General features: G+C 46.7%; 1 protein-coding gene across 1 annotated transcript; it reads right to left on the bottom strand.

The window, feature by feature from the left end:
• Positions 1-378: 378 nt before the first annotated feature.
• c1qtnf1 (C1q and TNF related 1) lies at positions 379-10292 on the bottom strand. Its single transcript, XM_047032464.1, has 5 exons — positions 9908-10292; positions 4201-4388; positions 3934-4070; positions 2759-3010; positions 379-2460 (listed from the first exon to the last, which is right to left on the bottom strand). Exons 2-5 carry the CDS (start codon positions 4386-4388, stop codon positions 2162-2164), a joined length of 876 nt encoding a protein of 291 aa, XP_046888420.1. The 5' UTR covers positions 9908-10292; the 3' UTR covers positions 379-2161.
• Between the last annotated feature and the right edge of the window lie 3489 nt (positions 10293-13781).

Below are 13781 nucleotides of genomic sequence, written 5' to 3' on the forward strand. Positions count from 1 at the left end.
CGGCTGCTGGACTCGTGCTGGAGAGAACTACCACATTCTTCCACCTGAGGACAGCAGAGGACACGTGGAGGCACCGCACTGAACAGAACTGCAGTGTGTGGTGGTGTTATCCTGTGTGGATTTGTCTGTGTGTTTTACCAAGACATAACATTTGCTGTCTCGGTCTGCCAGTGACCGGGCTTGAGTTTGAATTCTGGTCAAAGACGCTCCTAAAGCAACATGAAATAGCCGTGCACATTCCTTTGTGTGTGCTTGGCAGGTGCTCACTTTGAGAACACAGCCAGAGGAAACAGAGACACACCCCTCACACCAGCGCATGCAGACACACGCATATACACACAGCAGATACACTCACCAACACACACACACACACAGAGCTTCTTGTATTCCTTTAATAAATGCTCCATTTACAGAGTCAACATCACGTTCACGTATCTCAGTGCTTCCATGTTGTCTGAGCAGCTCTCTCAGACAGAGCGGCTGGGGGCTAGAGAAGGCATGTCCTGTCATCTGGTCAGACTGTTTCTGGACTTGAGAAAGGGTTTCCTGTTGGAGCCCAATCCCAACCCAGCTCCTCCACCCTCTCTAGTCTTCTACTGTCCCCCCTGGCTCAGCCTGAGAGGGCAGGACAGAAGGAGTTTGGAGGTGAGACTTAGAGGGCAGGATAGAAGGAGTTTGGAGGTGAGACTTAGAGGCAAGGTTGAGTGTTTGGCCCTTCTCTGTCACACCTTGCAAGGCAGGATCCAGCCAGTAGTCTGGGGATAGGCAGAGATATTTTGATTGGAACTGAGTCCGGGGTTAAATATTTGGTTTGCAAAGCGGCCCCGGCCCAGACCGATCCTTGGCCTTGGAGACCAACTAGCGTTCTGGAACTGGTTAATCTGATTGGCTGTTGTCGAAAGGTTCTAGGAAACAACTGGTTTGATTGTCTGTCATCAACTCACACAGCCACAGGAAGCTAAGATGGATTTTCCATTAGAGCTGCATCGTAATCGACTATCTGTTTACTCACTAAAATAGCTTGTTACTCGTACTTTACAAGTCTTTTATATTTTATATTTGACCTTCGGAATGTTTTACTGTGACAGAATGAAGTGCTCTGTGGTATAGTAATTGCACCAAACCTAACTATTTTTTTTCAACAAAACTGACAAAGGCATAATATAACTGTATATTCTGTACTTCTAAAAATGGGTTTTCATTCTTCCCCCTAGTGTTTGTAGAGCACCATGAAAAGTTCAAGATGTTAATTAAAGCACCATGTTTTACAAATGCTCATTTGATTGAACTATTTAAATATCCTTGACATCCTCGTACTTTGTATTTCTCTGAGTTTACACTCCGTATAAGACTTTCATGTTTAAAGAAAGATATATGACATGTATTGTTTTGTATATTCACCAACAAAACACGATGAGAACAAATACCTAACACTTTTTTTGTGGACTTGACTTTGGTTGTCCAGTTTATCAAAAGTCAGTTAGTCGTTTTAGTAGCACCCATGTTGTGATGTAATGCAGCTTAATATTGCCATTTTACAAAGACTGTACAGCAAAAGTATAGGTGGTGATAGTACAATACACATTAAGGTACCACGTTTGTCTTAGAGACAAACATTGATCAAATCTCAATAACATATGTATTTACAGTACACTATATCATCTCCTGAAATTAGATTAATTTAAATTCTTGCTCTTTCCAAAAACCTTGTCCTAAGGTTCTTAGGAGTTACTGGCCAAATATTGACCTTAGCCCTGAAGGAATGTCAAGACTACAGGATTTTAGACTGAGGTTGTTAAATGGTCACCTCCCTGTCTGAACACAGTGACACCAGGAGGACAGCAGACCGACCTCAAAACTGTCTTTAACATCTGGGACGAGCAATAGATTGCAATCCCAGAATACGATTTAGCTTGGTTTGCTTTACAGCACAAGAAAAAAACTGTCATTACCCTTTTATCAATGTATAAATCCATGTCATTCATGGATTTCAGAATGAAACTCTCAAGACCTCTCCTCTAGCACGTGTGTCACACAGGAAACATGTATGTTGCTTGGCCTGAAATGGATAATCTGGCCTGCATGACCTGGAAACCAAGACATGTGAGCTAGATATAATATGAACACTGTGCATTCTCCACATGTCACACACACAACCCCCTTACACCTCGTTCTTGGGCTTAATTAGATGTCCGTTGAAGGTGATGTAGGTATCAAAATCATCGCTGAAGATAGCGTTCTCCCTCTCTCCTTTGAAGAGTCGGATCCACACCTGGTCCTGAGCCTCCAGCTGCAGCATGAGGCTCTGGCTCTGCATGATGGACCTGTCGCTGGGCTGGGCGTACAGGATCACCACCTCCCGCTCATTGTGCATCACGTGCAGGTAGGTCTCCTTCTGGTTCCAGGTGTGCACGTTCAGGCTGAAGTAGTAGATGCCGGGGATGTAGCAGTAGAACTTGCCTGGAAGGGAGCAAAGTAGGGGACAAGGTCAGGGGTGAACTCCTCTGTCATAGGTCTTGGTGGAGGAGGCGTGACCTGACTCTACTGGTGATGGGTCATCTAATGCAAGTTTGACAATGCCCACATCTTATAGACGATGGTTTTGGATCTGATTGGAATGTTTCAAAAACATTCAAATCAACAATGAATTCCCATCGATTCAATTCAATATATAGAATTATAAATGATTCCCTTCAATTCCCCTGATCCAATGACGCAAAGAAGTAAGAGCGGTCCCCAGACCCCAGGGCCAGCTGACCTGTGAACATGTTGAAGTGTCCGTACAGGTTGACCAGCTCTGTGTCAAACACCAGAGTCTGGTAGTAGTCGTTGGAGTGGATGGCCTTCTTGCGGCCCACAGAGAAGGCAGCGTAGTAGACCTTGCAGGACTCCCCAGAGGCCCCCATGGAGCCCTTGGTCCCCTTGAGGCCATTGGGGCCCTGCATTCCCATCTGGCCGATCTTCCCTGATTTACCGTAGGGGCCACGTTCCCCTGACTCCCCCTTCTCACCTGGAACAGAAAACAAGCACAGAAAAACGTTAGCAGATTATTCAAATGGGTTCTGACTCTTTGAGTAAACTTTTGAGTGAGCTTCATAATGTTTAGGAAAAACGTTTTGGATGAAAAGCTAGACAATGACTAGACAGTTGTTGTTTTTTCTGATCTGACTGCAGTCACCAGTGGATGTCTTATGTCCCTACAAGGGAGAGGGATAAGGAGAGAGACAGAAAGTGAGAAATGAAGAAAGAGATACAGAGAAAGAGACACACAGAGAGAGAGAGAGAGAGAGAGAGAGAGAGAGAGAGAGAGAGAGAGAGAGAGAGAGAGAGAGAGAGAGAGAGAAAAGAGAAAAGAGAAAAGAGAAAAGAGAAAAGAGAAAAGAGAAAAGAGAAAAGAGAAAAGAGAAAAGAGAAAAGAGAAAAGAGAAAAGAGAAAAGAGAGATAGAGTGGTTTGGACTCTCTCACTCAGCTATGACTGGTATGTGTGTCCTGGAGGTGTTACAGCTCCACACTAAGAGCAGTCCTCTCCCCAACTCTTGTTAAACCCACAATCCATTACAGATGTTCCCTCCTCATCACTGACCCAGTCCCTGTCCTGCTGCAGCAGCTGTTCTTCCTCTGTGGTTGTCTCCGGTGACACAGAGCCAGCACTCTTTCCCCTCCTCTCTCCCCGAGGAGCACTGATAGGCTGGGAGAGTCCCCAACCCTTACCACAATCCCTGCCTGAGGTTTAGCCTTGTGTGAGTGTGTGTGTGAGTGTGCGTGTGTGTGGGCGTGCGTGCATGCGTGCGTGTGTGTGTGTGTGTGTGAGTGTGCGTGTGTGTGGTGGCTAAAAAATGTGGCTAAAAATGACTAAATGTGTGTGTGCTTGCAAGTGTGTGTGTGCCTGCATGCATACATGTGTGTGTGTGTGTGAGTGTGAGTGTGCCTACCTTTGAGGATGGTGATGTTGATCTGAGGCACCACCTGGTACTGAGGGTAGTGTTGTGGGACATGAGTGTTTGCATACTGAGGTGGGGGCTCCTCTCCCGGGTCACAACACCGACGACACTCCCCCCTCCTCACCTCCCTGTGGAGGGAACACACACACACATGTTTCATTTGATTAAAACTCAAGCCAATCTAGTGACTGTTTAAATTGATTGACTTCATGTGGAGCTTCCATGTGTTTAGGTTTAGGGATGTAGGATATATGATACCCAGCATCCCGGGGGTGCTCCCTGGGGTCTGTCCTAGCATGATACTGGTCTCGTTCCCTGTCCCGTTGCCGGTCCTGGTCTTGGTCCTTGTCGTGGGGGGTCCGGTAAAATTGTGCTGGAACCACCTCCAGGAGCAGTAGAGCCCACAGACACATAGCTGGGCAAGACTGACGGCACACTCCGCGCATCTGCAAGACATGATAGCACTCACAAGACAGAAACCAAGTCCACTTCCTCTCTTCTTCCTGCTAGCTCTGAAGGAAGTGGATTCTGAGTGGAATCTGTGCGAAAATAATTTCCCTCCAAACTAGTAACTGAGTAGGCAAAGTATTGAGTTTTGAGATGTACCCGTAAGCGAGGAACCCATCCTGAGTTGATCAAGACACAGCCACAGAGACAGAAAGACCAACCAACATTCAAGCTAGTCACTGGGAACAATACATCAAATGAGATTAGGGCCTGTGTAAAAACATCAAATGACCATAATCAGATCAGTGTAGACCCTTTGGGTCCTCTGCCTTGCAGGAAATTACCTCTTTCCCTACAATGATTACAACGTTGAAGTCTAAAATGTAGTCTAAAATGTAGGCACCCCAAATTAGTGTGTTGGTTGAACGATGTCTGTGAGTGAAACATCAAACATCTACATTTGTTTCTTCCTTTTGTTTTCTGGCTAGTTGAGAATTTGAACTTTTCATTCAGAACTGGATTACAACAGTAGAAATTATATTAAACTGTTATACACTTCTCTCCTCTTCTCTGCTCTATTCTACTAAACTCAACCATACTCCCCCTCTTCTATTCCTTGTGAACTTGGTCACATGTCTCAAGATGACCTGAGGTGGAGGGCTTAGCTTAGGGTCATCACCTGCCTGGTCAGGCACCAGAGGAATGATATTGTGTGTGTGTGTGTGTGTGTGTGTGTGTGTGTGTGTGTGTGTGTGTGTGTGTGTGTGTGTGTGTGTGTGTGTGTGCGTGTGCGTGTGTGTGTGTGAACCTGTCTCAAAATGTTTTCCAATGCCCAAATGCCAGCAATAGATCCCTGGTTCCAGATACTCAACCATGATTGCTTCAGTCCCTGCACCCCTACAATTAGCTTAAAAACTTCCTTTCATCAGCCATACAGGAAGTATTTTGCGTTTATCATAGAGCTGCCCAATAGGTCTGTCTCTTTAACAAATCCAATCAAAGCTAATTTATATCCTGACCTGTCTAATCAGAGTCAGATTATATCCTTATCTGTCCAATCAAAGACCAGTATATCATTATTAGCCCACATATAAAGTATTGACCAAATTGCCTTTTCAGCTGTAATGAAACAATAACATTCCTCTGTACTTAAGGGACTTTGCTGCTGGTGCTGTTGTCTCTATGTCTCTCTCCCCCTCTCCCTCTCTCTCTGCCCTTTACCCCACTCTCCCTGCCTCCCTCTTATTATCAGAGTAATAGCTAGCATCTTACTGCTCATTAACCTGGGGTCCTTTGATTGTTTCACTTTTTCTTCTCAGTGATGATCTGCTCCACAAAACCATTTTCCAAAACAAAGCTGGCTGCTTTCCACTACTTTCAGGCCCCCACTTAAGGAGGAGACACAGACCATTGTCAGCAGATTACATGCTTTTGAAGTTTAACAACAGCTGGCTGGCTAAAGAAGAGCCTAATGTAGCGTAGAGCAGAGGGACTGTGTTGTGATGAACTGTTATGACCAGAGGACCTCACAGAACAGACCGGAGAGAGTATGGTGTGTGTGGGGGGGGAGGGGGGGGGGTGGAACAGCATAGAGGAGGGGGGTTTGTGGAACAGCAGACCTGAAGCAGAGAAAGAGGATTTATGAATCAAGGGCGTTTCAGGTTAACCAAGCTGAAATATTATTGATACAGAGGAGAAGAAGAGAAGAGTCAGGTTAGGCCAAGCAAACCGGTGAAACCAGGCGAAAGGGGTATTTGTACAAGTGTGTATATATGTGTGTGTGTTTGAAACTCTTCTCCTTCAGACCATGTAGTATCTGGTTAAGTTCAAAGGCTTGTGGCCCTGCACTGTGATCTCTGATGTGGCTAATCTGGTGTGTTTGCTATGGTCCCCACTGACCTTTTTCTATCTTTCTCTCACTCTCTCACTCTCTCACTCTATCTCTATATATTGCTCTCTCACTCTCTAATCCAGTTACGGAAGCAGAAAGAGGGGAGGTCGGTGAATACATGACTTCAGAAATGCCCCCTGTTCAAACAACAAAGACCTGGCCCGTTCTCCATACTAGGAACTATCTAGCCCCATCTCTGGAATGATCAAAGATTTGTTTGATCGCAGCCAGTGATCAGCTTACCCCCTCCATTACCCCATCCGTTTGTTGGTGATTATGCAAAGGCTCAATAGCTGTGCAAGGTGTGTGTGTGTGCTTCTGACATTGCGGACACTGCAGGATGTTTATACAGGGTGTGTTGTGTCTTCCGTACGTGTATTTATATATTTGCTCTGCCTCACTTGACAACATAGCACATCGCTTACAGTGAAAACAGCATCACACACACACACATACAGACACACTGAAGGCAATCTCCTCTTCCCCAGTCTTCGTCATGTTTACAATCCCACATCTGATATCTGCCTAACGACCCTCTCCTCTTCCTGCCGAGCCTGGGACCAAAGGTTTGTTTACGCTACAGTAGAACACACATGCAGACATTCATACTCATGAACTCTGGCTTCATCCATCTCGTTTTGTCTTTCACACACGCAAGCTGATGGAAACGCGTGCACACACAAAAACAACATACAGATAAGTTGGTTTACAGCACAGTAGCACGTCATTCCTTGAAACATTGAGTTTAGGAGAGGAGACTACTGTCCGCTTGTGCAACTGACCTTACAGTAAACTTGTTGCGCAACTATGGCTTCCTGTTCTCTAGAGAACACGCTGTGTGCGTGCATGTGAGTATGTGTGTGTGTGCAAAGAGCCCATTATCCATGGGTTTTTCACGTCCGGTCAGGCTCCTGAGTAGGGGTATCAGATGCCTGGTCAGACTTACAGGGATCATGGTCCACACAGAAAGCTTTAGCCTGCCTGCCTGTCTGCCTGCACCTGCCTACCTACCTACCTGCCTGCCTGCCTGCCTGCCTGCCTGCCTGCCTGCCTGCCTGCCTGCCTGCCTGCCTGTCTGTCTGCACCTGCCTACCTACCTGCCTGCCTGCCTGCCTGCCTGCCTGCCTGCCTGTCTATCTGCCTGCCAGTCTGCCTGCACAAGCCTGCCTGCCTGCCTGTCTGTCTGTCTGTCTGTCTGCCAGTCTGCTTGTGTGCCTGCACCTGCCTACCTGCCTGTCTATCTATCTATCTATCTGTCTGTCTGCCTGTATCCTAGTCACAGAATTCAGCCAGCAGGTCAGATCTTGCCCATACAGCTGTAGTGAGAATGCAGACGTGTGTGTACTGAATGTACACAGATGTGTGTATGTACATGTATACAGTATATGTATAAGTGCAAACGTGTGTGCATCTGTGTGTGCATGTGCGTGTCTGCCTGTGTGTGCGTGACCATTGTGGCTCCTAAACTGCACTAAGCCCCTCAGTAAAACAGTGCCAGGTGCAGCAATGTCCAAGTCCCTGCACACCTCAGTGCCCTGCCCCCATTCAGATGGCCCAGTTCATGCCACAGTCCCCTTACTGGGATGTGTGTGTGTGCATTTGTGTGTGTGTGTGGTTACTGGGTCTGTGGGTCACTAAGATCTGCTCTGGACCAGTCATCTGTCATGGTTGCTGTCAAGAAGTCTGGATGGACTTTGCGGATGCTTTGTTACATCAATGTAAGAAAAACAAAAACACACATGCACACACTCACACAAAACTGCCCCTCCTCTAACGCAAATATAGACCAGCGATACAAAAGGCAGCCTTAAGGTATAGAGGTTAGGAGAACGACAATCCTGCAGGTGTGTGTGTGTGCTCTATGACATGCACCAGTAGCAACACGTTTGTTTATGTGAAACCAACTGATAATGACTAGGACACAAACCTCCACAGTTTGGTCAAACCCAATGAGATGGGTCATTGCCTGTAAAAAAGTGTTTTTACAAATATGTCAGCAATGTTTGCAGGCCATGGTTGGTGTGTAGCCGTAAGGTGACAGAACAATGGCCCCTCCCCTGCCCCCTTCAGGGCCTATAGGCTGCCACGGCTGTCTAACGTGAGCAGACATGCTTTAATTACATTGGTCCAATAACAAGTCAATCAATCTGTCTGTGAGAGTACAAAATGTGATGACTTTGGGGGGTAGACAAACACACACACACTCCATCACTGGAGTGAGGCAGAACAATTAGAGTGATACCTACTTATATATGACAGACTCACCCAACAGAATACAGCACGATAGCAAGATAGTGTTTGTTCACACTAACAGAGAAAGATATAGGAAGACAGCAGTGTGTTATGTAAGGTTGCTCTCTTTCTCTCTGTCTCAGTTTCTCTCTCTCTCTCTTCAGGATATGAGCCTGTTCATTTTCAGCTGGGCTTTGTGATGGCATGCTTAAAGAATTCTCCTCCCAGAACCCTCTAGTGCTCCTCACAAGACCACAAATCATTCACAAGCACTGTTTTCACAAAGTTTCTCGCTATAAAAATGTCCCATATTTTTCTGTTTCTCGCTTTCTCATACACACACACACACAAACACCCACACATCCACTTCAGTCCTTCAGGACCTGGGTTAGGTATATCCGTCATCTCTGAAAAACAGTGTTGATCTGCAGCTCATAGACAGACAACAGACAATAAGGGTTGATGATGTGTCACACGCTCAAGGTCACTGGAGAAACTGTTTACTGAAGTAAACAATCACTCCATGATAACATCCTTCCCTTCACAGTTTTACGAATTCCCTGTCTCTGTACACTGTCCCGATCACAGCCCCTGTCTCTGTACACTGTCCCGATCACAGCCCCTGTCTCTGTACACTGTCCTGATCACAGCCCCTGTCTCTGTACACTGTCCGGATCACAGCCCCTGTCTCTGTACACTGTCCTGATCACAGCCCCTGTCTCTGTACACTGTCCCGATCACAGCCCCTGTCTCTGTACACTGTCCTGATCACAGCCCCTTTCTCTGTACACTGTCCTGATCACAGCCCCTGTCTCTGTACACTGCCCGATCACAGCCCCTGTCTCTGTACACTGTCCTGATCACAGCCCCTGTCTCTGTACACTGTCCTGATCACAGCCCCTGTCTCTGTACACTGTCCCGATCACAGCCCCTGTCTCTGTACACTGTCCTGATCACAGCCCCTTTCTCTGTACACTGTCCTGATCACAGCCCCTGTCTCTGTACACTGTCCCGATCACAGCCCCTGTCTCTGTACACTGTCCTGATCACAGCCCCTGTCTCTGTACTGTCCTGATCACAGCCCCTGTCTCTGTACACTGTCCCGATCCTGTGCTGAGTGTATGTCTGCGGACAGAGATCCAAACACAGGGCATTCAGCTTGTAACATCTGGGAATGGTTTATAGTGGTGCTGCGGAAGCTATGTGTGTTTGTGTATATATACAAGCTGGCTTAATGGAGAAGTTGTGCTGACTGACAACTGAAGTTACGGAAGCCGGCAACCCCAACTGATTCAACAGGGTATGAAATTAACAGGAGCTGAAATAAACAAATCCACACAAACACTACTGTAACAGAATCAAAACACCTGGAGCTCAACATAGGAAGACACTTACCTCTGCACTTCAAGGTTTCCAATCTATCTTCAGGCTTACCTACAGTATTACAGGCTTTCCTACGGTATAAAATAGAACTTAATTTGGGTAGTCAGAGTCCAGATTGATCCCTGTTCAGACCTGATTTAACCTTGGTTGTTTTCCCCTGCTGTCAGCCCCTGTGTGCCATCCTGTTCCTTCGGCTCTCCACACACTGAACACACCAAACACACGGAGTACTGCCTGCAGAGATACCCAGTCCTTCAAACAACCCAAGGAGTTGAGAGAGAGAGGAGGAGAGCAAGAAGGGATGTGGGGGGAAGAGAGAGAGTTTTGGAGGGAGTAGAAGGAGGAGCGCAGGGAGCAACCTAGAGGGATGAAAGACAAAATAACAAAAAGAGAGAAGGAGCTACTAAAGGACGGAACGGAAAAAAGAAACAAAGGGTGGGGGAGGCGGAGGGAGGCGGAGGGAGGGAGGGAGGGAGGGAGGCGGAGGGAGGGAGGGAGGGAGGGAGGGAGGGAGGGAGGGAGGGAGGGAGGGAGGGAGGGAGGGAGGGAGGGAGGGAGGGAGGGAGGGAGGGAGGGAGGGAGGGAGGGAGGGAGGGAGGGAGGGAGGGAGGGAGGGAGGGAGGGAGGGGTGAAATAAACCTCATGTAGTAGTTCAAGAAGGATTCAACAGTTTATCAGAACAAAGTGTTCACTGCCATGTGTTGAAACTCATCTGCCTAGATATAACATCAATATTTATTCCAAGGTGAGGTCATCAGAATGTGTGCCCAGAGGGCTCTGAGTGTGTGATTGAGACCAGCACGATGATGGTTGCTACTTTTCCACAGGAGTGACGTTTCAAAAAGGCGAGATGCCATTATTATGATCCTGTCAGGCTGTCACGAAACAACACCTTTCCTGCAGCTACACGTCAATTCATTCTAATGTGCCTCCCATAGTTTGAGAGGAGAAGATAGGTTGCCTGTTCACAATCAGGCTCATAAAGAAAATGAAAACACCAAAACATCTGGCATTCACAGAACCCGTTTAGTTAGATTCATTTAAAAGAGGAATTTGGTATGATGGAGCTGAGCTGGTGAGCAGCCTTTTCTTAACTTATGTAGCTTTTTGTGGCTTGTATTAAGTGATCAGACCCCCAGCGAGGCTGCTCTCATGCTAAGAGCTTTATCCCATGGCAACACCCAGTCACCCAGGATCAGTGTGCTTACTGTTATTAATGAGCAGCATGTGCTTCAGAATCACAACACTGAGCCGAGCCGCAGGGAAGTCGGCTGGTGGGACCCAGGCCAGTTTGTGTGTTTAGCTGTAATATCATTCTCACCCTCCTCCTACTCTCTCTCTCTTTCCCTCTTTCTCTCTTTCCCTCTCTCTCTCTCTCTCTCTCTTTCTCTCTCTCTCTCTGTCTCAAGAGCATTTCATTTTTGATCCTATTTCTGTGGTCACCTTGAGGCTAGCTAGAGCCTGAGAGCCATGTATGCTTATTTTAATGTGTGTGTGTCTGTATGTGTGTGTGCGTGCGTGTGTGTGTGTGTTGAAGTATTCCTATATGCAGCTGAGACAAAGGGCAAGCAGGGTCCCAGCTTCCGTTCCCAGCCTGTTCTGTCAATCTGATGCTGCTTTGCAGCGTCAACAAGCACGTCCTTCTTCTGACTGTCCACCAGCTCCAGGAGACAAGCAGGCAGACTAACCCCTCCAGGAGACAAGCAGGCAGACTAACCCCTCCAGGAGACAAGTAGGCAGACTAATCCCTCCAGGAGACAAGTAGGCAGACTAACCCCTCCAGGAGACAAGCAGGCAGACTAACCCCTCCAGGAGACAAGTAGGCAGACTAACCCCTCCAGGAGACAAGTAGGCAGACTAACCCCCTCCAGGGAAAACTTAGGTAAAATGGAAAAAACATTGTGAGGGATCCCCTCCTCCAGAGATGATTGGTGATACAGAGAGGTCTAGACCATAGGCTGAGTAGATGATGTTGTAAGCCCGTGGCAAGCAGGCAGACAGCACAGTAAAATGATTGGTCAATTTGTTCATGTTTTCAACAGTAGCACCAGCTGATGTCCACTAGATGTCCCCCTTGTACTGGCAAGCAGGACATTGTGAAGTTGGACAGAGTGCACAACACTAGTTGGTTCTCCCTTTCCATCTTGTGAATGTGATATGATGACCAAAAGTATGCCTGGAATTGTAAACATACATCTGTGTTGGCAGACAGCTGGACCTTACTGCTCGAGAGAAGCAGATCAGATTATCGGAATTGGCTCGTGATCATGGAACCAGAAGGAGTTCTAATTCTCTGGCTATTGAAGATGATCTCAGCTGGGCTCAGGGTGGTCAGGCACGAGAGCTTACAGCCCTCAGATGAGAGCTCTGATGTATCCACCACACAGGAACATGAACATATTGAACCAGACCACAAACATAACACTGCAGGAGCCCGAAGCTAGAACCAGACCAGGTGTAGCGACCATTCTGGAACGTGAATATATAGAACCACGGACCTCAAAAACAACACTGGAGCCTGAACCTATAAAACCTGACCACATTACACAACATTGAAACCTGGAGCTAGAGCCAGGCCAGGTGTAGCGCTCACTGTAACACCAGAGCATGAACATATAGAACCAGACCAGATGAATACATTTGAACCAGGATGAAGCAGATCACATTACAGAACCTGGACCTATAGAACCAGAGCAGATATATTTGTCAGAACCTGGACGGAACAGATCAGATCCACAGCTAGCTTGCAATATCCAGTAGGCTACATTAGAAAAGCTCTTCAGTAGTAATACATAAGTAATACATATTCTGTTGTACAATAGGGGTTGGGCGTTCACAAGTATGTCTGGGCAGCTCTGTGAAATACTGTTTGAATAAACCCAGCTCTGCGCTGTAGGCCTAATCCTAGTAACCTTCACTATTGATTGGATTAAGCTATACTCACAGTGTCAGCCCCCGAGCCAGCTGTGGTTGCCAGTAGCCTACTAACATGTGCGAAGATATAGCCACATCAACAAGAGTTTGAAATCCCTTGGTGATTTGCTCTGCCAGATCTGTATCCTGAATGTACGATCTGGTTTTGAGCAGAACAGAGACACGGATTGCTGAAGTGGTATACATTGTTGATTCGAATCATTCGAATGTGATTTATTATGTCAAAACAGTAATAGGGGTTGAAAATGGATCATATCAGACACCAGGCCACATGGTAAACATAGAAAACCGTGATTGGCCAATTCTAAGGCGAAAACATCATGAAGTAACCGTTTCCGTGCCATGTTCCTTTTCTACAACACTTCAGGGCGGCGCATTGTGAAACACGTGTTTCGCGTATTACGCAACCTAAACAACAACAGCGCTGCCATGTGAGCTCGGAACAGCTGCAGCGATTGGCCTGTATGCGACCAATGAGAAAAATCGCAGGCGCTCTTGAGCTAAATAGGCGTGGTTAGTAAGTTGTCAGCAGAAGGCTCGCAGCCTGGTTGACCGGTGCATAAATATAGCTTTTTATATCGTGTCTCTACCAGTTTGTTTTACAGAATGAAAAAGTACTCGCCATTTAAGCAAGTAAAAAATGTATGTCAAATAGCAGGGCAATAGGCCTACCGTAGCTTACTAAGGATGAGGAGCTCGAGAGCATGTTAACATTTTGATTCTAGCAGGTTACATTTCTTAAAGTTTTCATATTTGTTTCCCTAGCCTAGATGTGTCCCTTCAGATACAAGGAAAAGTTGGAGGATGGTGACCCAGTTCCCTACTTAGCAAGGACTGCAGCAGAGAGATAGGGCTGGGAGAGAGAGTGGGAGATGATGATGATGATGATGATGATGATGATGATGATGATGATGACTGGATGGACAACAGCATGCAAGCCTACTTCAAATTC

The sequence above is a fragment of the Hypomesus transpacificus genome, chromosome 13, assembly GCF_021917145.1.
Source record: "Hypomesus transpacificus isolate Combined female chromosome 13, fHypTra1, whole genome shotgun sequence".
NCBI classification, from domain to species: Eukaryota; Metazoa; Chordata; class Actinopteri; order Osmeriformes; family Osmeridae; genus Hypomesus; species Hypomesus transpacificus.